Source organism: Mchenga conophoros, linkage group LG1 (genome assembly GCF_057382185.1).
Source record: "Mchenga conophoros isolate Kocher_MC1m ecotype Shallow Benthic linkage group LG1, M_conophoros_male_GT1.1, whole genome shotgun sequence".
NCBI lineage: Eukaryota > Metazoa > Chordata > Actinopteri > Cichliformes > Cichlidae > Mchenga > Mchenga conophoros.
The window spans coordinates 37,076,777-37,104,754 of NC_140526.1; the positions used below are offsets into that span (position 1 = coordinate 37,076,777).

At 40.8% G+C, this 27,978-nt stretch overlaps 2 protein-coding genes across 4 annotated transcripts in view; one reads left to right on the plus strand and one right to left on the minus strand.

The window, feature by feature from the left end:
* Positions 1-3,051, plus strand: part of serinc4 (serine incorporator 4) — a 28,929-nt gene extending 25,878 nt beyond the window's left edge. For all 3 annotated transcript variants that reach the window (XM_085276861.1, XM_085276851.1, XM_085276871.1), the window contains exon 11: positions 5-3,051. In XM_085276861.1, the coding sequence (XP_085132987.1) occupies positions 5-212 (208 nt within the window). In that variant the 3' untranslated portion in view covers positions 213-3,051. The remainder of the gene's footprint in view (positions 1-4) is intronic.
* A 550-nt stretch (positions 3,052-3,601) lies between these two features.
* adamtsl5 (ADAMTS like 5) overlaps positions 3,602-27,978 on the minus strand; it is a 63,087-nt gene continuing 38,710 nt past the window's right edge. Inside the window, exons 3-13 of the mRNA XM_085276927.1 lie at positions 25,644-25,816; positions 25,391-25,451; positions 24,882-24,987; positions 23,722-23,849; positions 21,314-21,437; positions 18,581-18,667; positions 17,834-17,997; positions 10,661-10,859; positions 7,369-7,479; positions 6,065-6,136; positions 3,602-5,982 (exon numbers count right to left, since the gene is read on the minus strand). Of these exons, the coding sequence (XP_085133053.1) occupies positions 5,663-5,982; positions 6,065-6,136; positions 7,369-7,479; positions 10,661-10,859; positions 17,834-17,997; positions 18,581-18,667; positions 21,314-21,437; positions 23,722-23,849; positions 24,882-24,987; positions 25,391-25,451; positions 25,644-25,816 (1,545 nt within the window). The 3' untranslated portion in view covers positions 3,602-5,662. The remainder of the gene's footprint in view (positions 5,983-6,064; positions 6,137-7,368; positions 7,480-10,660; positions 10,860-17,833; positions 17,998-18,580; positions 18,668-21,313; positions 21,438-23,721; positions 23,850-24,881; positions 24,988-25,390; positions 25,452-25,643; positions 25,817-27,978) is intronic.

The following is a 27,978-nucleotide window of genomic DNA, read 5'->3' on the forward strand; positions in this document are numbered from 1 at the left end:
CCAGTTACGAGTCAGCAGTGCTGGAGACCACTTTCACCCACGGCAGCTGGTCTACCTTCTGGGTGAAGATGTCGTCCTGCTGGGCCTGTGTGATCCTCTACCTCTGGCTCCTGCTGGGCCCTTTGTGCAGCTGTCAGAACGAATCCAGACCTCGCCGATCACGCATCAAACGCCGCTCAACATCGTCCCGCCATGTCACTGTCAGTGTCTGACACTCAGGAAGTAGCCTGGCAGGAGAAGAGTGGACAAGAGGTCAGGTGTCGGAGGGCCTCCCCGTGTTGCCCAGCAGGAGGAAATTTTCAGGCGTGGAGGTCACTGGGGTGAGGGGTCAAAGACTCACGGTGTTGTGAGAGAAACCCACGGGTGGTGCCCCTGCTGACATGTGAAGAACTGGGCACAGGCCTGATGTCACAGGCTTGATACCCTAAACCACTAACAAGGATGTAACTGTGGTTTAGAAGCACATTACAATATGAATTGCCAAAGGGATCAGAAATGAACTCTCACTCAGTATACTGGGTATCGCAGTAAGAGGGTAGGTGTAAAGATTTTGAATGTTTCATTTTAGTATTTTTATTATTTTTGCAGTATGTAGACACTTAAAATTGTAAGAGAGAACACTGTTTATGTATTTGCTAGATTACTATTTCAGAGGCGCATGTCCCTAACATTTAAAACTGTTTCATGTATATCAAATAAAGAATTTGCCCTAAAGCACAGAGCCTTTTTAGCCCTATGACAAATAATTGAGGGTTATGGAGCATGAACAAATCTTTCAAATTCTGCAAAAACACAAACAGTTTAAGAACTACCTATAAAGCAACACGTTTTCCTACCGACACATTTACAGTTCAATCTGTGCAGTAACTTTGAATCTTTTTGTACATCTAATCTCTCTCCTCCGCATACAACTGCAAACCTGAAAAAAAGGTCACATTACACATAACTACACTTGACCCACTCATCTTTCATCTAAAATAACGTCATGCATACATACAAACAAGCATAATCCAGTCATCTTGAAAGAAAGAAAAATGCACATGAGACTGGCTCCATATAAAACAAGGCATTCCCGACAGACCCATGTGAAAATCTTCAAGTTTACATCAGTAATAACTAACCTTTTATCTTTTATTAGTTAACTTTATCCAATTTGAAGATGATGTAGACGCTGCCTTGATGTCTGTAGTGGTCGGTGCAGGGCGTAACTGCTATAGCAGTAGCATAGCAGTAATCAGCTCCTTCATTGTGAGGACAGTTACAACTGCCTGATGTGTGTGGTTGCCAGTCCAACATGAGGGATTCTCCAGTCTCGGTTAACCAGATGGTAGCTGCAAACACACCCTAAAAAACTCGTTCTTTTTAGCTTAACATCTTGATTAGAAATCGCTAACACATTAGCCTAGCTTTTCCAGCCTAGCTTTTCCCCATGCTGCCAGTTGTAAAGGTAAGCTAAAGCCAGTAAACTTCTGGCTTTAGTTTGTTAATGCACAGACACAAAAGTGTTGGTGATCTTCTCAATAGGGATGGGTATTGATAAGATTTTCACGATTCCGATTCCATTTTCGATTCTGTTTAACGATTCGATTCTTTATCGATTCTCTTATCGATTCTTTTTAAAAAAGGAGAACACTAAGGTCGATTAGCTTAGAACTTTGTTTTATATCTTCTCTTTGAACAAGATAGAAATTTAGGAGTAACATGGCCTAACAAACCCAACAGTGAGATCTTAAGAGATCCACAGCCTACGGCTTTTCAATGGGGTGTCACAGGGTCCCCTGGAAAAGAAATTGTAAATGTAAAATAATAAAATAAATATTCTTCTGTAGCAATAACAAAGTATAACATAAATTATTCTGTAGCAATTACACAAGAATATCCAGTAATGTCCCTGCCTACAATTAAACACATTCACTTACCGAAAATCGGGGGCATCTGCTGTGGCAAATGGGTTCAAGCCTTTTACCACAAACTTAGTCACTGCTCGTGACATTCGTCTATCCTGGCCTGAAAGGAGACGCTACCGGTAGACTGCAGCAAGAACTGCCAGCGACTGAGCCAGACTCTGTCTGTCTCTCTCATCATGGTCACCTAAATGCACAGTAATGGCAGGTTTAGTAATAAGGCAGATCGCGCTAACATAATATGCACTGTTAGTTGATTATTTACCTGCCGCAGTAACGGGAGAGGGCGTGCAAACGTTACCGCTGCTGCTGGGTTGAGATTCACGACATTCATTTAAGGTCATCGCGTGTTTTGTGAGCAAATGCTTTTGCATATTCGTAGTGTTTCCTCCCTTAAATGAAATATCTACTTTGCAAGTATTGCAAGTGGCCCTGTTGTCATCCGTTCTCGTAAAGTATAATCAAACTTTTGAGCGTTTGAGCCGCCATGTTTCCTGCCAGGTAAATGATGCTCCGCAATGTGGTGACGTCATTCGGGGCGACTGGAATCGATAAGGGAATCGTTTGCAAAAATGGCAAACAATTCCAAGGAATTCAAACAGTGGGAACCGGTTCTCAACAAGAACCGGTTTTCGATACCCATCCCTATTTCTCAATAAACGATAAACAAATCCATCCAGCACAGAATGTGAGCTTTATTTCATGTAGCGCTAACGAAACCAGAAAATGTACAAACAACATCAGTTTATTCTTTTAATTCATTCATAGCTTCCCACTTCTGTTTGATGCGGCAGCTCTTGATTCGTTTTCCACACAAACCCAAAGAAAGATTTGTTCATGTGTTAAATTAAATTCTGAAAAAGATCATGTCTGCATTGTTTCATCAGAATTTGATCTTTAAATACTCTGAGACAAAGTTTACTAAAACAATTGAGAGGCAGCTAAGTAGAATTACATGATTTTTTTTTAACGATTAACTGAAGACGTGTTAAAATGACATAATTCACTTCTGTATTTCACAATAATTATCCAGATACGTTTATTTATTGTTTACATTTATTTTTGCAAATTGTGAAGCAATTTTAAAAACTTAAAAAAATAAATCCAGGAGTGCTTAAAAAGTATTAAAAATGCAGAAGGGATAGAAGCTTCCTGTCTCATGCCTTCAAATGAAGTAATCATGTCTGCAAGAGCGAGTTTGAAATATGTTGTGCATCTAACATAGCCCCGCTCCATCCCACAAAAGGTCTCGTTGATGTAAGTATATGAAGCCTAGGACTGGTTTCCAATAGTCCCTGTTCAAATGAAGGGAAACTGAGCCAAGTGTCTGTGATGACTCACATACAGTTAATGAGCAGGAACCAGGCTTAGTAAAAAACAATTTTATATATATATATATATATATATATATATATATATATATATATATATATATATATATGTGTGTGTGTGTGTGTGTGTGTGTGTGTGTATATATATATATATGTATATGTGTATATATATGTCTGTATATGTATATATGTGTATGTGTGTGTGTATAAAGTTGTATTAGCCACTGTTTAGTGCTTCCTTTGGTGTAGATGTAAAGGGTTTTTGTAAATACAGTTGTCTTACGGATGTTAATTTTTTCTCATTTGTTATTTTACATTGGTTGGTCTTTGAATACACACGCACATTATAAAGACAAAGAGAGTCTCTTTGGCACATATACATACAGTATATTAGGTTCAAAAGCAAATATGATATTTTTAATCCACAACACAATAAGCAGAGTTCAACCATTTAACTCATTACAAGGTTTCTTAAAACAGTTATAATCAGTTATATTGTAGTACATTTGTAGCTAATCAGCGCCACACAATAAAATACTGTATATTTATTTTCTGTAAGTATCAAAGGCCAGACCTGATTTAACATACTCTCACAAATGAATACAGCAAATAAGCAACGTTATGAAAGACATTACACAGCTGACACAAAATTATTGTGTTATGATTAAAGCTTATTTTTCATACATGAACACTGTGAAACAATCTGTTATTATATATCACCAGTCAAAGATAAAGCATCTAATTCAGTCTGTCGTGACTGCTGTTTCAGGTTTTTCCCATTGTCTGTAGTGTAAGGACAGGTCACACCACAGTTTGAGTAGTGAAGTTAGTGTCTGCATTATATTCTGGTCTATTGTCTGAGAAAGGACTACGCAGTGAGAAGAACTGGAATTACTTTTACTCTGGACAGGTAGCCAGTCTGTCGATCTTCTTAAAGACTTCCAAACCTCCATGTTGGAAAAATCTGAAATGAATTACGCTGTGGACGTTCAACACTCTGATTAACTTGTGAATCACAAACTATCACATCAAATTAATGCTGCAAGAACCACATCCTTGATTAGATTGACAGTGTTTATTTAAAGAGAGTGGCAGATGGAATAAAGATAGCTCTAGACCTGAGTCTGTGGACTGGGGAAGGCCTCAGAGCTAGACCTGAGTCTGTGGACTGGGGAAGGCCTCAGGGAGAACTGGCAGGAGCTTTTGGGCCAAGCATTGTGTGGGTTGGCAAGCGTGAAAATGAAAGGAAATGTGCAAGAAAACCATACAACCATGGGACCAGAGGGGAAGTGTATGAGGTGTGGTCCCACTCCTGAAATTCAGATAAATTATTTCAAAAAAGAAAAAAAGACAATGAAACAGCCCCATTGTTGGGATTAAATATTTTACAGTGCCTCAATAATGCACTGGTGAACAACCTTCAGTTGTTCATCTGATATCGGTCCACTCATGTTCACTAATTATGGCTTGTTATTATGGTACCCCGCTTCTCAGCCCACTTACAGACTGGCGACCTGTCCGGGTGTGCCCCGCCTCTCGCACTATGACTAGTCTAAAGCAGGTGAGCAGCAGCTGCTCCACAGAGCTGAGTTTGGCACACAGTATACCTTATTCCAGGTGAGATTGTTTTCATCAACATCCCAGGATTAGCATCTGAAAACGTGATTGTTGGAAACCCAGCTTTGCATTCTGTCCCCTTTCTCATAATGAAGTGTCTTTATTTGATCATGTAGTGTAATATTTAATGACAGCTCTAATTTTTTAAAACCTCGTCACCACTAATATCTTCGGATATCTGTAATCTAAGTTGCTGTCTCGATGCTGTAATGAACCTATAAGTTGAATTTGACTTATTGTTTTGGTGCTGTCGATCAACCCTTGATGACATCTCGCTAGCCAATGAGCTGGAGGTTTCATATCACTATTTGAAAATAGTATGACCAAGATTTACAAAACAGATCAAAACATATATTCAGAACAACCCAAAATAGGTGACTGAGCCATTCTCCCACAGACTTTGATAGGATCAGAAGTTATTTTGAAACCACAGCTATCGCCATGTGCTTCCTGTCATACAAAATTCTGGTTTTTAGGCATTTTTTCAGAAATACTAAAGAGAAAAAGGAGAAAATTATTCAAAGTGGATTCTTCTTTTACACAAAAACAAATATAATATAAAAATATATGATGGCTGTGGGAAATAGCCACAATAAAAAGGCCATTTCAGTCAGTTTTTCTCTTTGGTGTTTTTAAAGGTGGCACAAGTGTCACCTAAAGTGCTCTAAATTGTACAGTAAGCTGATCAGGCTTTTAAATAATCGTGGACTCTCAGTATTTCTGGAATACATGCATCACAAGGAATCTGATGTTGGTTTAAAGGTCCAGAAATGTTATATCTGAGTAAAGCGTGCGACAACACTCATCCCCTCAGTTCTGTTTGGGTCCTCTGTTGCTGCAGAGCCTTTCAAGCGGCCATAACAGTTCATCCTCTCTGGGTCTGTATGGCACCACATAGCTCTCCTCTTCAAGCAGAATTCGGTTTAATGTGCGCTCATAATTAATGTGACGTCGCGCCATAAAGATATACTGTTTCCCTACTTCCAGGTTAGGGCAGTCGCACACATTAGGGACCCACAGGAACTCCCGGTGCTCCAGGCGGAACCGGTTCCGGTAGGTGTGGATGATCTGGACGTCGTAACGAGTTTCCTCACCTCGTTGCAGCTTCAAAAGGACTCTTGCCCGGAAAACTAAAATAAAATAGCGATACTAATACAGCTGTATGTGGTAACAAGCCACTAAAAACAGCAAAAATAGAATATGTAGTCTTACCAAAGTCCTTCTGGCAATACTGTCTCTGGCGTTCTCGTCGACCTTTAACACGCTGGCATTTGCCACAATGCCCTGAAGGATATGGCAACCGCAAATTAGTTCAGACAATTGCAGACATAAATAAAAATATGTCTCATAGAAATACACCCCATGGAATTAGATGAAAAACATTAATTAGTCTTTAATTCGTGTTTCTGCCATTTAGAAGATAGTGATCCTTTTGTGACAGCCAAAAATGGCCATTGTAATAAATTCATCCCGGATGAACCCCCACTTGCCAAAAACGGGCCACAAGACAAAAAGGGAGACATACACAAATACTTATTAATAGACTATTTATTTTAAATGAAAGACACAAGAAGAGACGCTAAACTAACCATCGTGTGTGGTTAGTACAATCATTTGTGTAAATGGGTGAATAAGGTGTGTGCAGTTTTCTCAGGGGTAAGAAACAACTGAGCTCTGAGGACGTTGATAGTGCACAGGCACAGGAGCCCCATGCCAACAGATGTAACCTGCCACTCAAAGCCAAAAGGAGGGAAGGATGGAGTGGGTCATCACACACAGGCTTGGATGAGAGCCACACTGAAGGTACGTCAACACTAAAGGTGGTACTATCAAATGTTTCTTTTTAAAGGTACTTGGCTAGTAGGTTGTTCTCAGTAACTCAGATAACTTGCCACAGTTCCTCTGTGAATGTGGTCCCAGTGCCAAAACTAGGACTGGTCACAATGACTGATGCCAAAAACTTTGACCCCAAAGATGGAGCCATAACCAAAGACAGCTGCAGTCTACAGATTCTCTCTGCGATGATATTATTCTCAAGGACGTTAGCCACACTTCTGCTGTGCAGTTATCAAGTGTTGCATATACTGAAATGTCAAAGGTATCAAGTTCTTTTTTCTCTTAATGTCAGACTGATTGTTGAGATCACGGCTATGTGGGGTCACTCATAATTCTTATTCTCATGTATATATCTCATGTATATCTCATGCACATATCTTTCTTTCTACATAGCACTTTAATTCTTATTGTCTGCACTGAAGCACCGCAGCAATTTCCTAATGTTGTAAACCTCAACATCTGGCAATAAACCCATTCTGATTCTGATTCTGATTAGCAAAATACACAAGACCTCTTGTTATTCTTGTGCTTCAAGCTGTTTTTTATTACTCTAGCTTGGAGTTAATGTGGCATTTGGCCTTGGCACATATTTGGGACTGATCTAATTTATAGGGTACATGAAGTTTTAAAAAATACCAGTTTTAGCTTGTTGAGTGATGTGATGGGTTGCTTGAACATACTTTCAGGTGAGGGCTGAGGGAGGAAATTTCTACGGTTCTCGTCCCGCTCCAGACGAGGCAGGATGGGCTGGTGGGGACGCTGGTGGTGTGGTGGCTTCACTGGCTGTAAAACTAGAAGAGACAAAATCAACACACTAATATCAACATGATTTTTCAAATCCTTGGGCATCTTACAATTGGCTGTTTCTCTATGTATTGCAACCACAATCACTTTGGGCTCCAAAGCAAAAACATGGAAGAGACCAAAAACTGGTCTGAGTCTAAAACTGGTCAGTGATGTCACGGTGGCTATTTTCATCTTTTATATACAGTCTATAGTCAAGGTTGATCCACTTTTTTTTAACCTATTTTTGATTATTACTTATATTTCGTTGCTTTAGTTTTTTATTTTATTAAGTTTATTTTATTTTATTAAGTTTAGGCAACAAACCTCTGGATTTAAGAGTGGGAAGTTGTGCCTTCATTCCATTTTATCCAGCACTAATGAAAAACCTATAGCTGTGTACTAGAAAGGCAAACTCTTCCTCTGGAACTCCATTTCCATTGGCTATAAAAACATATTTTATGTCGTGTTGTGGCTTAAATGTTTGCTGTTGTTCATTTCATTTTGGATAATGATCAACAGGCATGCACTGATATTACAGCCTATCAGTTAACAGTGTTTTTCATTATATAACACAACAGGAAACATTATTTGAATATATTAATGAAATGAGAGAGCAGCAACTTTTTCTCTCTCTTTTTTTCCCCTTTCAATTATAAGTTAAAAAATGTGAAAGCAATGCCATACTACTGTTATGTTCAATTGCTTTCTCAATAAAAGAGATCATGATTGAAAAAAAAAAAGAAATGACAGAGCAGCTTAAAAATCCACGATGTGTCTCCGTTATTCAACTTCACATTACATATCTAAAACTAAACCTGGCATTGTAAAAGATAAAATATATAAAAAACCTGCATCATACAGTCTGTTTTGCTTCGGCAAAAAAAAATTCATTCTGACTTTATTATGTATCATTGCAACCTGAAGAGTCCCGTTTTTATCTAATAAACAATCAAAATACTATTTCTGTCAATGATATGAGTTCTGCTTTTGGCAGAAATTCCCCTGCTGGAAAATGTTTTCCAGAGAGGCTACTTAGATTTATTGCAGGGTTGGATGGAGTCTGACAAGAAGGCATGGCTCCTCGGGCTCAGTGCAGATTCCCATGTGAATATTTAAGGAGAGATTGAACACATGTGTACTGTGTACTGTAATCCTGAAACTTACACCAGCTGTGTTTCTCAGCAGCAACCAGGCCAGCCTGCAGATAAACTATTTTAAAATCAAATGGGACCTGAACATGGATTCTTTTCAGCCCTTCATCCACTGTGAGTGTTTTCACTTATTCAGCTGAATTAGAACTTCTGTAAGGGTGCTGTGTGCACGCCTTTAGGTTTGCTGCCACTCGTCTGACAACTTCCTCTGTCAGACAATAAAATGCACTCATGAGCTAATCTTGGCTTTATATTTATCTCTGAAAGGAGTCACTCAGCCAATATTTCTGAGTTAGTTTCATCCCATGCTGCTGATTAAAGATGCATAAATATGTCCAAAGTAATTAATTACATATTCATTAGGTTACTCAGAAATGTGTACTTTCTGCATTTTCAAGTACTTTGCAGAGTGGTCAGCAATCTGCTATTTTCAGCATTACCACAAGTTTGTTTGTTAATTTAGCATCATTAGCGTTGCTTTATCAATTTATAAAGTCAGTGAGGAGCATCTATTGTTTCAGTTGTGTTTTTTTGTGACTTGCGTGTCTACTGCAGAGGGCATGAATGAATAGGCTGTGTCTCAGAAGGACATAGAACATGAATAACATGTTATAGTCTGACTTCAAACGAGCACCTGAGAGCATAAACACATCATAATTCCTGAAAAAACAGAGGAATGTAGCAAAACAGGCATTTTCAGCCTCATATTTGTGCAGAATCAAACTTGTTTTTCATCCCCTGCTGGTGATTAGAAGAAATTATAATTTCTTTCTGTATTTTTACACACATTCTGTATCTGCGGTTTAAAGTGAGCACTTGCATCTGTACAGATACAGCTCTTAAATGGCTGTTAATGGCACACTTGTTATTAATCTCTCTCTCCTCCACAGCATGTCTTTATCCTGTCTTCCTTCTCTCACCCCAACCAATCACAGCAGATGGCCCCGCCCCTCCCTGAGCCTGGTTCTGCCGGAGGTTACTTCTTGTTAAAAGGGAGTTTTTCCTTCCCACTGTCACCAAAGTGCTTGCTCATAGGGGGTCATATGATTGTTGGGTTTTTCCTCTGTATCTATTACTGTAGGGTCGACCTTACAGTGTAAAGTGTCTTGAGGCGACTGTTGTTGTGATTTGGCGCTATATAAATGCAATTGAACTGACATTTTTTTTGTAGATGAGCTTTACTAACCACTGAATAATTCGGCTGCATTTTTACTTTCAAAGCATAACCGTGTGGGGTTATTTTTGTTTCTGCATGTGGCTGAAACAGCCTCTGTTTCTGGAATAAATCCATCCGTCACACAGATCACAAAGAGTCTGATGGTGATCCATGTAAACTGAGTATAAACTACTGTAAATGTTTAGTGCTATTACTGCAGACTGCAGAGACTGCACAGGACCAAAGCCTTAGTTTTCTTTTTCTTTTTGTAACCTGGATTTCCCTGATGACTGCTCGTTGCCCAGTAATATAAAGTGAACAGAGAACACTTGTAAGTGAGTGCTGTACATGTATGTACAATACTTGGTGATGAGAAAACACTGCTTTGCATCATAGCTAGCATTCAGTTACTGAAAAGTGACAACCAAAGACCAATGGTGTTGTAGGTATTTGTGGAATGACACAATGAATCTGTCTGGTTCTGGTAACAGATCCACAGCACAACACCACAGAAGGCAGCATTTATGACGTTGGAAAGATAGCACAAAGTCCATTTTAGCTGTTATCATTAAAGAAACAATAAAAACACTGTATTCATGTAAGTATCTGCTCAGTATAGGGCAGATGGTCTGAATGTTGCTGACGGCACACTCTTTCATGAGTTTCTCCTCTTACAGGAATGACTGGCAGAAATTTCTTTAATGTGGTACTTGTGTGTTTTTAAAGGCAGCCTAAAATTTCTTCTCAACCTGAACTGAGCTTTAAGTAACATGAGGTTGTTTGAGAGGTTGACTGACTTACAGTTTACTGACTTACTAAACTAATGGTTTAATGTATGAATCTGTTTCACGAGAATTAAAGAGAGTATATGGGCCTTACACCAGTGAGGTCGGGGGGTGTTTTGTGGAACCCTGGTAGTGGTGGTTGTGGCTGAAGCAGTGGGCTGACTCCAGGGTAGGTAGCTGGCAGTATGGTGAGCCTGTCGCAGTGGGCTCCTCCTCCCGTGGAAGAGAGCATACTGGTCTGGTGGGAGCCAATACTCGTACTCAATCCCCGGGTTTCTGTCTGTTGCCAGAACCTGCACACAAGTGAACAGTTCAGAGTGGCATGGAGAAAAAGAAAAATAGCAAGCTATCAGTCAGGACCATTAGAGCCAAAGGAAGATTTCTATTTCTATCTGCAGTAACCGGATTCTTTCACCGAGCTGACATATACTCTTTCCAAAATGTTTGGGCTAACTCCAAGAAAAAGTCTTTGACTAGCTTCCTCGTTCTCATTTCTATTTTGTTGTTAGTCATCTTGTTATCGGTACATGTGCCCAGATACTTGAAGCTACTCCCACAGACTGACCAGAAATTGAAGGACCTGTCATCAGGCCTGTGTAATTCACCGTCTTGATGCTCAATCATCCAGGTAAGTAAATCTCCAAAGGTTGATTCTGTTCATCTGGACGTTTTCAGTGGGAGAAACGTTTCGTCACTCATCCAAGTGACTTCTTCAGTCTCAGCTGACTGCAGGTTTCCAATCTTATAAACAGTACATTTGCATAATGACTGAAACCAGCTGAAAACGCTACGTCCAGATGAACAGAATCAACCTTTGGAGACTGTGTAATTCACATTTTGTGAACCTTAAACATCAACTAATAATGGATTATCAGTTAGAATTCCAATCTCCTTCCTCAGTCCTCACCTGGAAATATGTTCAAATTCTAATCCATCGAATCCGTCTTGTTGTTGTTGTTGTATTAAAGTCAGATTGACAAATAGCATCTTTTTACTGTAAGTGACATGCAGCTGTATTAAATAAAATCATGTTGCATCTTCTGTGCCCCTTTGTGGTTTATATACAAACTGCAAGGATCCGACTGATCCACTACAGCTGAGGTAAGATGTTCACTAACCACTTGTGCCACATATTTAGCCAGGACAAGTCAAAAGTTAAAGCACCTAGATGAAAGTCACCAAGGGCTTTTGGGAAGTGCTTTAATTATAGAAGTCTTCCATATATTTGGGAATGCGCATGCATTTAACAAAAACTGAAACAGTCTGGTCAAACTGCTGCCCAGATGCTTTATGTGGTTTAATCCTCAACAGTTACAAACTGGGACAGATGACCAGTTGGCTCTGAGCTACATCAGCCATTATGGTACTGGTACCTTTACCTTTAAAGCTGTGGCGTGTCCAGCCCAACCAGACTGGCCACCCCAGGTGCCACCCCGAAGCTAAAACAATAAGTGAATCGAGTTTGAATGAGTCACTCACCAAAATAAATCGGGTGTTTTGAGTCATTTGAGTCACTGAGTCAGTTGCTAGGAGAGTGCAAAAAATGTACATTTTCACTCAAACTTAATTTGTTTGTCTTTTCATGTAAACCCAATTGCTAAGATGAGTGATTGAAAAAGAAAAACAACTTTTTTATAGAGCAAAAAAGAGCAAAAAAATAAAGATTTGTAAAGGGAACATTTATTTTTATTTCAATAGAATATCAATGAAATTTCTGACAGATAGAAATGAAATGTGAATCATCAAAATCAAAAATCGAAATAAAAATAAATAAAATTCACAGATTAAAGCATTCAAAAGTACTAGTCCACTTCAAAATTAATTGTCCCTTACAGATTGGCATTGAGGAAAATAAGCTCCCGAACTTTTCCAGGGCTGAGACGGTTCCTCTTGTCTGTAATTATTTGTCCTGCCTTTGAAAAGATCTGCTCTGATGGAACGGAAGTTGCCACTATGCAGAGTCTCGTCTTCATAATATCGCAGGTTTTTTTGAAGACAGTGGCACGGGACTTCCACCACTCCAGGGGGTCCAGCATTGGGGGTCCAGCATTGCCTCTGTGAAGGGGTTTTGGACTCCTGGCCTCAGTGATGCAAACCGCTTTTCAAAATCGGCCCAAATCACAGGCACTGTCTCAGTGGAAGGATTGGCCTGTGGGACACCCTCTCCTTCCTCTGTGCTGGGTGTTGCCAGTGGCAGTGGTCTTAAGGACCTCGATGCAGCTTCCACAACTCTTGTTACAGCATCTTCTGCATGTCTATCATGCAAAAATGCATGCTTCTTGAACCTGGGATCCAAAAGTGTAGCATCTGTAAGCAGGCTCACTTGTTCGATCCCCCCCAGCCATTTGACAGTTTCTGCCATGAGAATATCTACCATGTTGCGGATTGGCTGATAGATGGAAGGACTTCTCTGTCTGTGTGCAGTAACCCTCTGCAGCCCTCTTGCCATTAAAATGGCTTTTGATCCAGTAACAAACCTGTTGAGGAGAAATAAAGGAAAGACTGTAGTTCCATGCGTTTTAATGCAGTTATAGCCCCTGCAGTGCAGTGCATTAAGCATACATTGTCATAGAAAACCATTTCACAGTTTACATTTAATTGTAAGCTGTTGTAAGAAACATCTTAAATGCTATTATCTGGGAAAGAATTGAAAAAATGTGTTTAGGCAAATGTAATGACACAACATGAAATATATACATGTATTATGAAACTATTTTAACATACCTTTCGGCACTCAGTTCCACAGTCACTTCCTCAAAAGGCTGCAGGACCTCACAGGTTTCCTTGACCATCTCCCACTCTTCAAGTGACAGGGTTTGCAGCTGTGGATTCACCAAGGCCAGGGTGGAAATGAGGGGATCCTTCACTTCTGCAATCCGCTTCAGCATGTAATAAGTGGAATTCCACCTGGTTGGAACATCTTTCTTCAGTCGTAGTTGGGGCTGTCCCATCTGCTGCTGTGTCTCTCTCAGTTTAGCAGAAGCCACTCTGCTGCGGCGTGTATATTCAATTATTGCTTTTACCTTTCTGATAATTTCTTGAATTTGAGACTGCTGGATTCCCTTTCTGACTATTAAATTCAAAATGTGTGCAAAACAATTTAGATGGTTCCAGTGCAGAATGTCACCCACAGCCTTCTTGACATTGGCTGCACAATCACTTACACATGCAACTATCTTTTCCATAATGGCCCATTCAGTTGCAATCCTTTCCAGCTCTCTAGCCAGGTTTTCAGATGTATGGTTGTCTGTTAATTCAAAACAGTCCAACAAGTTTGACTGCAGCTTAAACTTGGTCACATAGTGGCATGTAACAGACATGTAACTTGTTGATGTGCTGGAGGTCCAGCAGTCAGTTGTTAAGCACACAGCAGGTGCTGTCTTGATTTTTTCCTGAACATCAGCTCTTATCTTCTGAAACAAATCGGGCATCAGCTGTCTGGATACTGTACTTCTACTGGGAAGAACATATGAAGGATCAAGTGCCTTGGTGAATTCCCTAAATCCTCTGTCATCAACGATTGAAAAGGGCTGAAAATCTTGGGCAATCATTTTAACCTGGTCAACCTTGCTCTGCTGAAGTGGCATCATGGGCCTTGACACAAATGCTCCCATGTAAGACTGCCTCTGTCTTCTTTTTGCTGATTGTTGTCCTTGCCCTGCTGTGTGTGTGCTTGTATTCTCTTGCTGAGTACTTGTTGATGTGCTGCTGGAATAAACAGGTGATGTGACCGCTGTTGATAATGCTGCTGTTGAAGATTGTTGCTCCTGCTGCTGGCTGCTAGGTTGTCCAATGGTAGTAGCTGGGTTTTGACTGTGCTGTTGTTGTTGTGGGGTGCTTGCTACTGAGATGTCTTCTCATATTGGACGTGCTTCCCCCTCGAAAAGACAAAACTGCCTTGCAAATGTTGCATTGTGCATGTGTTGCACAAACAAAACCCATTGCGGGGGGGGGGGGGGGGGGGGGGGGGGGGGACGGTATGAAAAGGGAAAAAAAACAACAACGCTTGGACACTGCTAGCACGGGGCGCCCACAGGAACGCAAAGCAGGAGATGAAGCATAGCTGAATATGTTTCCAAACCAACTCTATTCTAAGCCAAAGACTAGAAAATATGGTGAAGCATGGTTTCACCTGCACAAGTGCCGAGGTAGGTCTCCCTGCAGGATTGGTTTCCCTGTGTCGAGAGCAGCGCTGGGCTGTTCAAATCACGGACAAACAGTATCCCACATTCTTGATTTTTAGTTCACAAACACTTGTTGTAATGACTAACTACTCCTGACATGTTGGAGATGTTAGCTCTTTATACAGTAAAGTTACAGTGGGATACAAATAATATCAGGCTGATCCTGCCACGATTCGTTCCCTTGGTTCAAATCCCGGACAAACAGCATCCCACAGCTGTTTATGTTTTTGAACCCATTTTGCACAGAGACATTTTTGGAAAAATGTATTGATAGCAATTTTGAATATTATTACACAGGAAAATAACAACTACATGTAAAATAATTACACCGTGATGCCTCTGCCTTTGTAATTAGAGGGACAGTAACTGCGTGTGTGTATGTAAGCCTGTAAAAACTGCAGATAGAGACAAAATACTGTTAATCTGACTATCTGCCACTCTGCAATTCCTCTCATGTAAACAATAACGTGGCGCACAGCTGACGTGAAAAAAAGGCACATACCTTTGACGTTGCGTGTCGAACTCTGTATTCCTCGTCCACACGTAAACGCAAAAAAGGAGTTTTAAAAAAATCTCAGTTTTCGGTGATTCGAAACGCCGTTTACGTGTGGACGAAACAGCTGCGTTTTCAAAAATACCCGTGTAGGTGTGGACGTAGCGTAAAAGAGTCAGTAGTTTATTTTATTACTACCTGTAATTTATTGCAGATTACTTGTATTTGCTTAATTGTTTACTAAATGTTTGAGGTGTGAAATAAACCGCAATGGTGCAAAATATGGGGGTGTGTGGTTGGAAGATGTGTTTGTGCGTGTGCGCGCCAGGGGGGGGCGCGAACATTTTTCATGTAAAACAAAGGGGGGCCCAGCAAAACAAGTTTGGGAACCACTGGCTTACGCTACGATTCAGCACGTGAAGGGAGGGGGTGAGTAACTCAAATGTGCTGTTAGCATGTTAGCAGAGCGCTGCTACTGTGAACAGAGGAGCTATTGTCTTGATGTGAGCTTCTACTCAGGGTTTTTTCTTCCAGTTCAGAGCAGAAATTTTTTTAAGAAACTGGCTGTTGTTTTTTTCCCCACAATTTTAATTATAAGCTAGATATATTTCTACTAATGAAATTAGTTTGCTAACAGCAACAGGGATGAGTCAGTGAGTCAGTTGGGCTTGTGAATCATGATTCACGAGTCAGTAAAGTGATTCTCGAGTATTGAATCGAACATCACTAATGAGCATCACGTTAGCAAAGGAAGGAGAGCCAAGCACGAAAGACGGCACCACAGAAAATGAGAAAATGAGGTGAAAAGAAAATGAGAGAATAAATGTCCCAGTAAGTAATATTAAGTTTGTTGAGTTTAGTAAACTTCGGTAAAATTAGAATACCAAGGAAAAAATAACAGTTAAAGAATTATTGCAGCCGTCGCATATTTCAGACAGTAGGCTGCTGGGGGGAGCTAGCATAAGAGTTATGAGTTATAAGATATAATCCAAGTCGTAACATTGCTGTGTGGAGCTGCAGATTTGGTTGCAGGTTAATACTGGCAGTGTCACCATGCCAGCTGACTGTACTTCGTCATCAGCCAGTGTTGTTCTTTATACATCAATATTACCAAAGTTTACCATAACGCAGCACTTACACTACACTGTGCGGTCTATCTAATTTCTCTCATTACTTATCCTATCTGCCAGCTCCATGTTATGAATAGAGTGTAAATCACCCCTGTGCCATGTTCAGTGCAGGGATGTGCAGTTCTGGATCTCAAGGCTCCTGGTCTCCCGGTTTCAGATGTTTCCATACTTCAACACAGCTGATTTAAAGAATCATTTACAGACTTCTGCACAACTAGGTGTTTGGGGATTATTTGATTTGAATTGGCTCTGTTGGTATAGGTAACATCTAAAACGTGCATGATAGGGGTCCATGAGGGCCAGAATTTGACATCCCTGACTTCTAGTCAAGGTCATACATCAGGAAAGTTGTTGTTTGTGACATAGGTTTTTGCTTTATTACTTCAGGGCCAACCAGTAGAGATAAAAGAAGAGAAAGAATGAAAAGATCTCAAAATATTGAGAATTTCTTTCTTAAGAAGGCTAAAATACACCCAGAAGCAGAGAGCAATGTCAGGGAAAGGTGGACTGAGCAGCAGTCATCACTGTCACCTGTGAGTTCTACAAATGAAGGTATGTGTGAGAAGGAAAATGCAAGGAAGGGATGTTTATATTGTCAAGGTACTTGAGTAAATGTTCACTTTCAAAACATAAATATTTTGCAACTCCAAGTGCTGCTGTTTACAAATGTTTTTGTACTTCTTGTCTTCCTAACACGTAACAGACTCATATTAAAAGTTCAAGAAGTTTATTTTTGCACAATTTATACTGAAAACATTATCAAAAGAAGGCATAGAAAGTATTTACTTGCTTTCAGGTTTCATTCAAATGTTAGTCTTTTCATTTGTTTCCCCACTTTTTTCCTGTTTCAAAATCAAACACCAGTTTGTGAGAAGATTATCTTCTTTTTTTAATAGGCAGATAAAGTTTTGCATTGGCTAATTTGCCAATTGAATGTTAAAAATGTTCATATTTTAATATTACAAAAATGCTTTTGCTCAAAACATATGTGCACTATATGTCAGTAAAAATACTATGCAAATATTGCTGTCCTTGAATGCTGAATAAACACTGACAAAGCACTGATTGTATCTCTTTTACTTTATCAACACAGTATCTAAAGACTTTGCTCTGTAGTGGTTAAAATCTCATTCTAATAAGAGTTAAAAGCGCATTCGGTTATTAGGTTTATGGGGTTATTGAATTATGGTTAACGGTTGGCAGAATTCTTTTTTAACATTATCTGCCAATTACATCTGCCACCCTTCTCCAAATCTGTGCCCCTACCTGGCCCCCCCAACAAAAGTTTTCTAGACACGCCACTGCTTTAAAGTCTTCAGTGTCAAAACAGACATGTAATTGATTTATAAAATATATATAAATATTTGGACAGAGACAACTTTTTTCTCATTTTGGTTCTGTACATTACCACAATGAATTATATATATTTGTTCTGTTCCAGCATCTTCAGATATTCTTACCATTAGATGAAGGTCTTCCTGGGTGGGTCCTGGCACCTCAAAGCTTTCCCAGGTGTCTGCTGAGCGCCGATAAACCAGCTTAGTCCCTGCTACACTGTACTCGCCTGGAACGCTGATCTTCCAGTTTCCATTAATCAAAAACTGGGAGCGTCCATTCTGCAGGGCTGTGCAAGGGAAGAACAGGTCATGAGAATGAAGGAAAGACTGGCATGTCTTTCGACATCAAAGGAAACAGTTATGTTTCCTTATCAGTGGGTGAAGTTGAGGCAAAGGCCGGATGCCAGAAGCAGAAATATGGCGCCTGACTATATATGGCAGCAGTGACTCCTGGAGGGGAGAGATTTTCCATGACATGGATGGAAACAAGTACCTTCACCTGTCTTAACCAAGTGGTCAAATAAAGCCTTTATGAGGGTCTCTTTAAAGACAACAGCGCATTCTGTTTCAGGGCGTGTTTTATTTTGGTCTCATAAACTGTGATGAGAATAGATGCCCTTGGTTATTTTGCTGCCTGGGAAACGTTCAGAGGGTCCAGAAACCAAATGGGACCGCCAAGCCCACTGTCTCCAGGGAGAGGAAGCCACAGCATGTGTAGACCTGAATTATAAAACTGATTTACACTGCAGCTATGAAACAGTGATGCAAAGAGACTGCCATGGAATTAAGCTGAAAGTCAAACGCACAGCAGGCCTGGTGTGTGTAAAAGAGAGACAGGGAGAAAAAGCGGCTCTGTAGACGGATTCTTACCAAGATAATTCCTGCTGTTATCAGTGACTCGGATGTGAGTTGCTCCAGCAGGGATCATGGCCACTTCATTGTATCCAAAAGGCCCGCCTGACAGAGAGAGTAAAAGCTTGGTTTTAATTGGATTTCTTGCACCACATTCAGAAAAGGCCATTTTTTTTCCAATCAACTACACAAATACAACACCAACAGCAAGCTTGGATACAAAGTACCAGGAAGCCAGGAAACAAGAAAATCCTAGAAATCATCTAAAAGAAGCTTGTTGGTTAAACAATAATCCCACATCTGCCTCTGGGATTGCAGAGAGAGTTATGGCTCAGTCTGCAGGTTGAAGTGTTTACTTATATATACGGTCCAAAAAAAGGATGTGTCTGTAATGTTAAAGCATCTTCACGTTCAAGTCATCTTACAAGACCAGACCAACTCTTTTATTAAAAACTAAATCACCAACATCAGATTACTAGACTACCACTTTATTAGAACCAGTCCATTTACCATTTTAGTGCCATGCTAAACAAGCAGTCACAAAGTTTAAACATTTTTTAAACATCTTAATGTTTTTCTGTCATTTAGAACTTTTTTCTCATTTATGTATGTGAAAATTCCACAAAATGCTGTGGATGCTATCCTAACCCCACCCTTAACTCTAAATGGTCACATGGTGGATACCAAAAACCTACTATGCATTACTGAATGTTATTTGAAAGGCTATAAACTTGCACATCTCCAGACAATTGACTGTACTATTATCCTAGTTTGATACATTCTGTCATTTTTCAAACATAATAGATATTTAGAAGCATTCAGACTGTACTGTGCACCTGATACTCAGGGTCTACCTTTGTGTAACTGAGCAGTCAGTAAGTGCTCTGTGATCAGTGACTCACAGAAAACCTGGATTATTAATCACATGATTATAGCTTTTAAAAGAGCTTGCTGTACACTTGCAGGCGATGGTTTGTAACGTGTCATTATAAGACAAACGGGATCTGTAATGTCAGTAATATTAAACCTAATTAAGCACAAAGAAAAAGAAATATGGACTCTAAACTCCCAACCATTCCTTACAGACTGATACTTCAAGAAATAGAAAAAGTCTCAGGTGTGTCCCCGAGCGCAAAGCATCAACAGCATGAAGCTCATTTATCATGACGTATAAAGAGTGTCTCACTCTGGTTTTTCTTTTCACCAGTTTCGGAGAAAAACTATTCTCGAGGTGAATCTGCAGGGCTTTATGATGATATAGTGTTTTGAAATGTCAAAGTGGCAGGCATGTGATCAGCGATGAGCTCGGGGCCATGTGCATTTGGAGCTTGGAAAGAACCGTTTCGTGCTGCCCCATTGGCCCTCCCTCCACTGGTGAAGGAAAGGAAAAAGAGCCCTTGGAGGCTGCTGAGTCACCCAAACAAAGCAGCCTTTATCAGCCGTGTTCTTCTTTCTCAGTCTGAGCCATTATGGGCCAGGACTTCATCTATCACCTCTGGTCTCCCTACACAATGAGCTGTGAGAGAGAACCACTGTTACAGAGCCAAAGTGACACACTTGAGGTGTTAGGCACTTTGTAATTAGGTTTAATTCCCCAGAATCTGGTGCTTATTATTTGTTTATTTCCATCTATTATTCTCAGACCATTAATGTTTGAGAATAACATGAAAGCTCTGTATTATGTTGAGGTTTCCATTCATTAGATGAATGCTCCCAGCTGAATAGGAATGCCCCCTAAACAAACCTCCAAACTCACATGAGTTAAAAAGTAACTATTCTGAAGATAAAGCAGCCAACAAATTCCAAAAGCTGCCAAAAATCACATCAAAATGTAGCCAAAGTGCCTTAAACGTGCAAGGCCACTAGATGGCAACTGGTGTTTTTGCAAAAAGAATTTTGGTTAAATACCAATACTATGAAGTCTATGAAGTCTTGACCTCTGTATACACAGACTATTCCATGGTTTGCTCACCAGCTGATGACTTACATTGACATTTGAATTCTTAATTCAATTAAACAGGGCAAACAATGCAGTATAATACTGCAACCCAGTGTGTGGGGTTTGTCTGCAGTATACGGGGGAACATAGCACACAGATGCAGGATGAAGTCAAGAGGCTGGAGATGAACTTGAAGAACATGTGTCCAAGTCCAAGCTCTGCCTGCTGCTTTGTTTTTGCTCTGTTTAATAATTGAAATACATTTTGATGTGATTAAATTTCAAAGTAAACTGAGTTAGAAACAGTTAGTTCGCTGGCCGGGTTTAAGTAGTGAATACTTGTGTTTTCTAACCTGTTATTTCTCTTTTCAGATAGAGCATACAGGCAGACAAGCTTCTGAAAACCTCCTCCCAGCATGCAGTCATAGCCCACATTATCCTCTCGAGTACAAGTGCTGATGAAGGTAGAACATGATGTGGTGGCACCGAGCCAGAATGGCCCAAAGAACTTTGTGTTCTTCCTCCTCTTTCCTGAATCAACTGTAATTTTGTAGCTGTTGTTAGCTCGATTCCTCCTGGAAGGCAGCCAACTGCTTTTATTTGGTAAACGTGTTGCCATGGTTAATGTTCACTTCATCAGGGAACAGTTCCCTGAGCTTGAATGACTAATAGCATTTGGGTAGGAAAACACAAAGGGGGGACTGGAAATATCCCCACGCTGTGTTGGCATTTCAGTCCTTATTACTCTGTGTGTGTGTGTGTGTGTGTGTGTGTGTGTGTGTGTGTGTGTGTGTGTGTGTGTGTGTTTCCTACCTGCCTCCAGACTGTTGCTCTGGTACACACTCTTGTGGTGTAGGCAGGTGGCGTTGTGTCCGCCACACACCATGCAGGCATCCACCTGCTGCTTTGAGCCTAAGATGAAGTCACAGCCAGGTTTCTGTGATAAACACAGACAAACGCTTTGAGAAGGACAGTTTGCTTTGACTTAATGTCGCTCCTGTTTTTCCTAACAGCGTGCATTTTCTGCTGAGAAGAAACCTTTCTTTTGGCCTTTTCTTTGCCATGTAGTCACCTCCAGCTACTGCCGGGCCTCAGCTCTCTTCACTCTTCCTTTCTTTCTCGTATTTGCTTCTCTCTGTCATTTGCTTGCTCTTACAAACATTTACTTTGTGGAAAAACTGTACCCCAGGGCCTCAACAGGGCAGAGTGGGTTGGAGTCGTCTCTGTAAATGCCAGAGTAAAGAGCAGCGAAGACGAGCAGGATGTTTTATGGTGTGTGAAGAATCTGTTGCTAGAAAGACGACAGTGGCTGCGCTCTTCTGTGGTCTCCATTTCTGCTGTACAACCCAATCAAAGAGGTTCCCACACTAGAGATCAATAATCTGGAGAACCTATTTAATTAAAAACACATGATCTGTTTGCACAGAAGAAGACATGGATGCTGTGACATTTAGGCATGAAAGCAGATTGACAAATTGAATGGTTGAAGTTGTTGCTGAGCAGCTCTTCTAAAGTCTAGAACTGATACGGTCAGTTCACTGTTTGGTCGTTCAACAGGAAATGAACAATCAGAATCAGTAATTTAATCATTTATGTCATCCAAAGGATGACAGCTTTCCCACTGGTAACCTCCACAGCTGAAGAGAAAACTATTCTTTTTCTTAAAGTCAAAACTAATCAAGTATCAAAATCTGCAGTTTCTCAAGTGGCCACTTGAGGCAGGCGAAAACAAACCAGACAATCCCGATGGACTCTCCATTCCAGCCAAAGACAATAAACCCACTTTGGGGTTGGATCAGGAGGGCATCCAGGGTAAAATCAAACATGTGGTGCTGCCTGCTGTGGCTAGGGAGCAGCTAAAACATAGCTAGTAATTGCAGAATGAAATAATTTCTTAAACTGAAAAGAGTTTAGATAATTTTGTGTGGTGTACATTAAAGAAACACCGCAGTTTTAGCTGTGAAGGAGTATCTACACTTACACTGCACACATACGGCCCTGTGTTCATGTGTTCACCTGCCTGAACTCAGTTTGTTACCTGCAGGACTCCACGAGCTGCAGGCTGCATCTGCTTCTTGTTTCAGGCCCAGGGCAGCTCTGACCTGGGCCAGCACAAGTCTGTGGCCCATAAATCCTCTTATATGTGCCACACACAACATGTGAGCATGCTCACACACAAATACACACGTATGCACATGCAGCATATGTAAACACAGACACAAATTAATCCTTTGTGGGCTGTGTAAAAATAGCTTCAGCAGTGAGCGTCCTCCCTTGCAGCAGATGTGTCTGCTGAGTGTTATGTATGCATGTCCCAACAGCACACGGGCTCCAGGACCCATGAGACACACGTTTGTTTCCTACCCAGTCCCCATCCGTGTGAGGGTAGGAGAGGTGAGAAGGGGACAGGCTAGGATTGTGGAGAGCTCAGCAGAGCCATAATGCTAACTGAAGGCTGCAGTCTACACTGATGAGAGAACTGTGGTCCAAACGCACAGCATGGAGTTCACTTCTCCAGAGAGCTCCAGTGAGACTGGTCAACATCACTTATGCCTCAACAGAGTGGAGCTGAAGGCACAAGAGACTCGGGCCAGTTTTCTTTTGACATCGCCGTCATTTGAAAGCTTGGATGAGTTTTTAAGGATTTCTGTTTCCAGAAGTACAGCTCCTGTTCATTTTTTCCATAGACATGTGACTGAGTGCCGGAGCACCTCAGATGACTGAATGGACACGTAACTCTCTTCAAATAATATTTATTTGATAGAAAAGTGAAATTATTTGTTTTTTAGTAGAAAAGGAACAAAAATTAACCGTAACTCTCAATTTGGCACAAAGCATCCACATATAAAATCAAATTACTGTATAATGACTTTAAAACATGTAAATAGTTTAACTTTTAGACTATAGTGTGGTGAGAAAATATCCTGATTTTTGCATTCCTGGTATAGACCGGACGTGACATCTGCAGTCCAGTCACAGGTGTGAAAATCAAGTGCCCATATTAGGAATATCCCCTCTCTGTGACATCATACTGACCCAAGAGCAGGAAAAAATACCTGAAACAGACTGACCTTCGTATCTGAATCCTCGGCCATGTTCAACATAAGCATCTGGCATTGCTTATGACAGAAAACAAGGAAATCCATAATAGGTCTGCTTTAAATCTTCTATGCGGTAAACATAGGAAACACTGACACACACACAGACTGGGTACCACTCACCAGGCAGCGTCCGTTCACACACACTGCTCCTGAGTCCTTGTCGCAGGCTGTGCCGTCAAGCACTCGGCCAAAGTTGAAGTAGAAGTTGTGACCCAAGGCCAAGCAGCTGAGTTCACAGGGGTTAGAGCCTGGCAGAGAAGATATTCAGTCAGTGGCTCATTATAATATTATGGGAAAATAGGTGAAGCAAAGAGGCAGCGGGGGAGGTGACTGAACAGCAAAAACAACCAGAACATGGAGAAAGAGAGCAAACTGAACGAACAGCAACAAAGTCCTGGGATTTAACTTCCAGTAGGCCACAGCAGGATGTGGGAGCTACACGGCTGCCACAAACACACAAACTACAGCTGCGTACAGCTGCTGAGCTTTTTTATTGTTTAGCTACAGTCTGTATGGGCCTTAAAAAACACAGTCTCTGCACATCCACGAGCTATACATCTGAGTCCCTGGAAAACAGAAAAAAGCGCTGTTTTATATGCTCATCGAGGCTCTGAATGTTATTGGGGAACACTTTTTAAATTCATCTCCAGACATTTTGCTGTAGTTTGTTATATTCTACACAGATTAAGCCCAAAAGACACATTTTACAGTCGTGGTTTAAATTCAGTGTTAGGACCGAGCAGGCTGCTTATGGTGTTAGTGTGGTGCCATCTGTCCCATCACGATGCCCACAAGTAGTAGAAAAACTGTATTTCAAATATATCTGGTCTAAAAGCCACGAGTGCCCAGGAATTGCTTTATTGGTGTGCAGGGTTTTTTGTGTTTTCTAGTTTTAAAACGTGCTTCTGAAGACAACATAGAAAAAAGTCTCTCTTTCAATCCATGTTAGATATCACTCTTCTCCTCAGAGGCCTGTAGATCGAATAGGAACGTTCACTGGCTTTCAAGGAAGCATCTTTTGAAAGAAAACCATTTTTCCTTCAATCTGGTGATTAAATGATGCCTGCAGAGAGTAAACTGTGGGCTTAGAAAATTTTCATACATATATAAAAACCACACATTGCATAAATGAGCCATCTGTCTCAGCATTCATATGGTGACTCTATAACAAGCCACGTGGGACTAGTTACATCCAAAACTGATCTCTTCACTGCACAACAAAAACAACAACATATACTGAAGAAGTCTTAAGTAGGAAGAGGGTGAATCATCTCACTGACCTCCATGAAAGGTGGTCCATCTGAAGGAGTTGCCAGCCACCAGCGGCCTGTCATTAAAGGCAGCACACTGCATCTCTCGGAAATCCTCCGAGCCAGGGGGACAGTCCTGCACACACACAGACACACAGCATCAACACCCTGACGTCCTGGAGGATGAACCTTTGTTACGACCATGCCATACAATATAGGCTTCACATCGAAGGAACCGTCTACCTGATTTTGAACTCTCTCAGTGAAACCGTTTTGATTGCTACACTGTAACAATTACTCTGCATACAGAGACACATTATTGCTTTATCATGAAGCGCAAACAGTGGCAGGACCGCCGCCGCGGTGCAGACGCAGGTTAAACTGTCAGTGAAATTCCAGATCACACCCTGAAAGTCGCTGATCGTTATACCCTGGACATTCCTTCACGAGCAAACATTAGCCATTGCTCTACAGTGTTTGCATAAAATGTGTGCGTATTTTTTTTAAATAAAGACCAAAAGCCTTTTTGTTGAAAGGACCTTGGTGTTGCAGATCTTGTACTGTCTGGGATCTCCTGCACATGGTCCACCCACTGGATTCCTGGGACACAGAAATAAAAGAGATGTATAGGATTAGGTAAGAGAACAGTAGGAAACACTGTGGGTTAAAAATGTTAAAATATAAATTTCATATCCCTTCAAAACTATCTATGAAGGTTTTTCTGAAAAAAAAAGTCTGACTGAAACGTCGCATAAAATTTTGAAAACTGTCCGTATTTTCTCCCGTGCCAACCTTGTGATGCAGGTGCGTGACCTCACAGATGCTCCGCCCCCACAGGTGCGTGAGCACACAGACCAGCCGCTCCATGTTGCCCACTCATTTCTGAAGTGCAGCTGCCTCCGTGTGCGAGCTGGACGCACCGACGAATCGTTGCTGTTAGGACCCCACGCCGAAATCCAAGAGGGCTGGAAAAAAAGCATAAAACAGAGAGACAATTACAAAGACAACTTTAAGAACAGGTAACACAAACATGGGAGCATGAGAGCAGGACACTGGGAGAAGATCAGGTAGACACCAAATGAGTGTACACGCTGAAACCTTTTATCAAATGTAGATGGAGTATTTGTATTGGAAGCATTAGGTTTCTATCATATCTCTCTGCAGTTATTTAGGTCACAAGAGTCACAGTAACAGATGCTAGTGTTGCAGTAACACATGTTGCAACCTATGTATATATTCTGTGGTAGGGCTGTTCGATATAACGATATATATCGGATGATGATATAAAAACATCTATCGTTTCATTTTACGCTATTGTTTGTTTCGTGGTGTATTAAAGTTCTCTCTTTCTCTTATATTTAATATAACCACACTACAGGCGCCTGTTTTTATGCGTCGTGGTTAACAACAACCATGGTAACAGCATCGCGTGTCCGCTTGTTTATGTTCCACATAAACCTTTCACAATAAAGCTCAAGATCCTGTTGAGACTTTTCAAAATAAACTGAATCACGTGAAAGAGCAGATTATTTACGGATGAGAAGTAAAAAGGAGACGCCAGGTGCTAAAAAATAGTCCTTAGACTCAAACGTTAGAACAGGCTTTTCCCCGCAGCACGCCGTGTAATAAATATTCACAAAGAAAACAGCGGCCGTTACAACTTATGTCTAAAAATGTATCGTTTCATGCATTGGTTAAAACACTCGACTCCAGCTACATGACGCCCAGCTGGAAACACTTCCCGCAATACGAGCTGCCCGAGATTCACAGAATTTACAGAAAATGTTACATTTTTGTGATTTATATCGTTATCGGGACGATAGAAATCTTATATAGGGATATGAGATTTTGGTCATATCGCACAGCCCTATTCTGTGGTTATAACCAGAGATTTTTCTTTAGTTCACAGTATCTGCAAAGAAGTTTAACTATAGTTGTGGCACTAATCTACAGGCACAGGCATTCTTTATCTATGCATTGGCTGTTTAGAGCTTTGTGTGCTATTTTCTTCCATGACATGCTTCTTTCATTCTAAAAATGCTCCATTTACACATGTAGTCTTAGTCTGAGCGTTTATGCAAACGTCAATGTCAATGAATATTTATTATCAGAAACTGTTGGTGCCCAGAGGTTGAACACTGACTTTCCTAGCCACAAACACGTTTCCATCCTATTTTTATTCCTCTGTGACTGGCTCACAATCATCTTGATCCATGTGCTACTGTGTTATGTTTTTTTAATATGATCTTTCTTTGAACAATGTTTAAGTTCTTACTGAGAGATTGAAAGTGCAGAAACAACACGACTCCCTGCTCTGTTGTTACTGTGCTCTGCTCTGCAATCACTCTGCACTCATGTCCTGCATGTTCAAAGCTGTTAGGTGGCAACTGGCCACTGTCAGCAACTCCGAGTCATTTGTGTCGTGCATAAGGGAGAAAGCAGAGAATGATGAAATATCGTTTGTGGGAGGGAAAATCCTGGAGCCAGATAAATCTATTTAAAGAGCAGACGTATGAAGAACAACAGTCAACCTTGTGAGCCTGGTGGATCAGGATCAGCGGAACAATAAAAGTGATTAGAGAAACCTCAGTGCTGCTCCTCAAACACATTCCACAGTTTCTGCCCTGGAGGACGACTGAAACTGGCAGCATTCCCACTGGTTGCTCATACTGCACACACACGTTTAACTCTTTACACACATGCAACAGCTGCAGCAGACTCGCTGTCATGGATGGCTGAAGCCACAGACAGCAAGTACACAAAACATGTCAGACGGAAAGTTGGTTACATGTATTTAAACTGATTCATATCTACAATATTTAAACAACACTGAAGATTACATTTGAAATAAATCCAAAAGAGGCAGCATGTGCACTGAGAGAGACAAGCTGAAGAAAAATGATTTCAAACAGTTATCTAATAAAGACTTTATGCCAGCATGCCGACGACTTGTCACGTCCTGAGGCGTTCCATGGGAAAGCTAAAGGTAACCTTCCGCGTCCCCATGACACGTGCCCGATTGTGGATGGAATCCAATAGAAGGATGCTGCCGGCGGTAGCTCACGTTCCAGCCATGTATTCCAGCCCTAACCCTAACATCATGCCTAACCTTGTGTGTTTTCCAAAG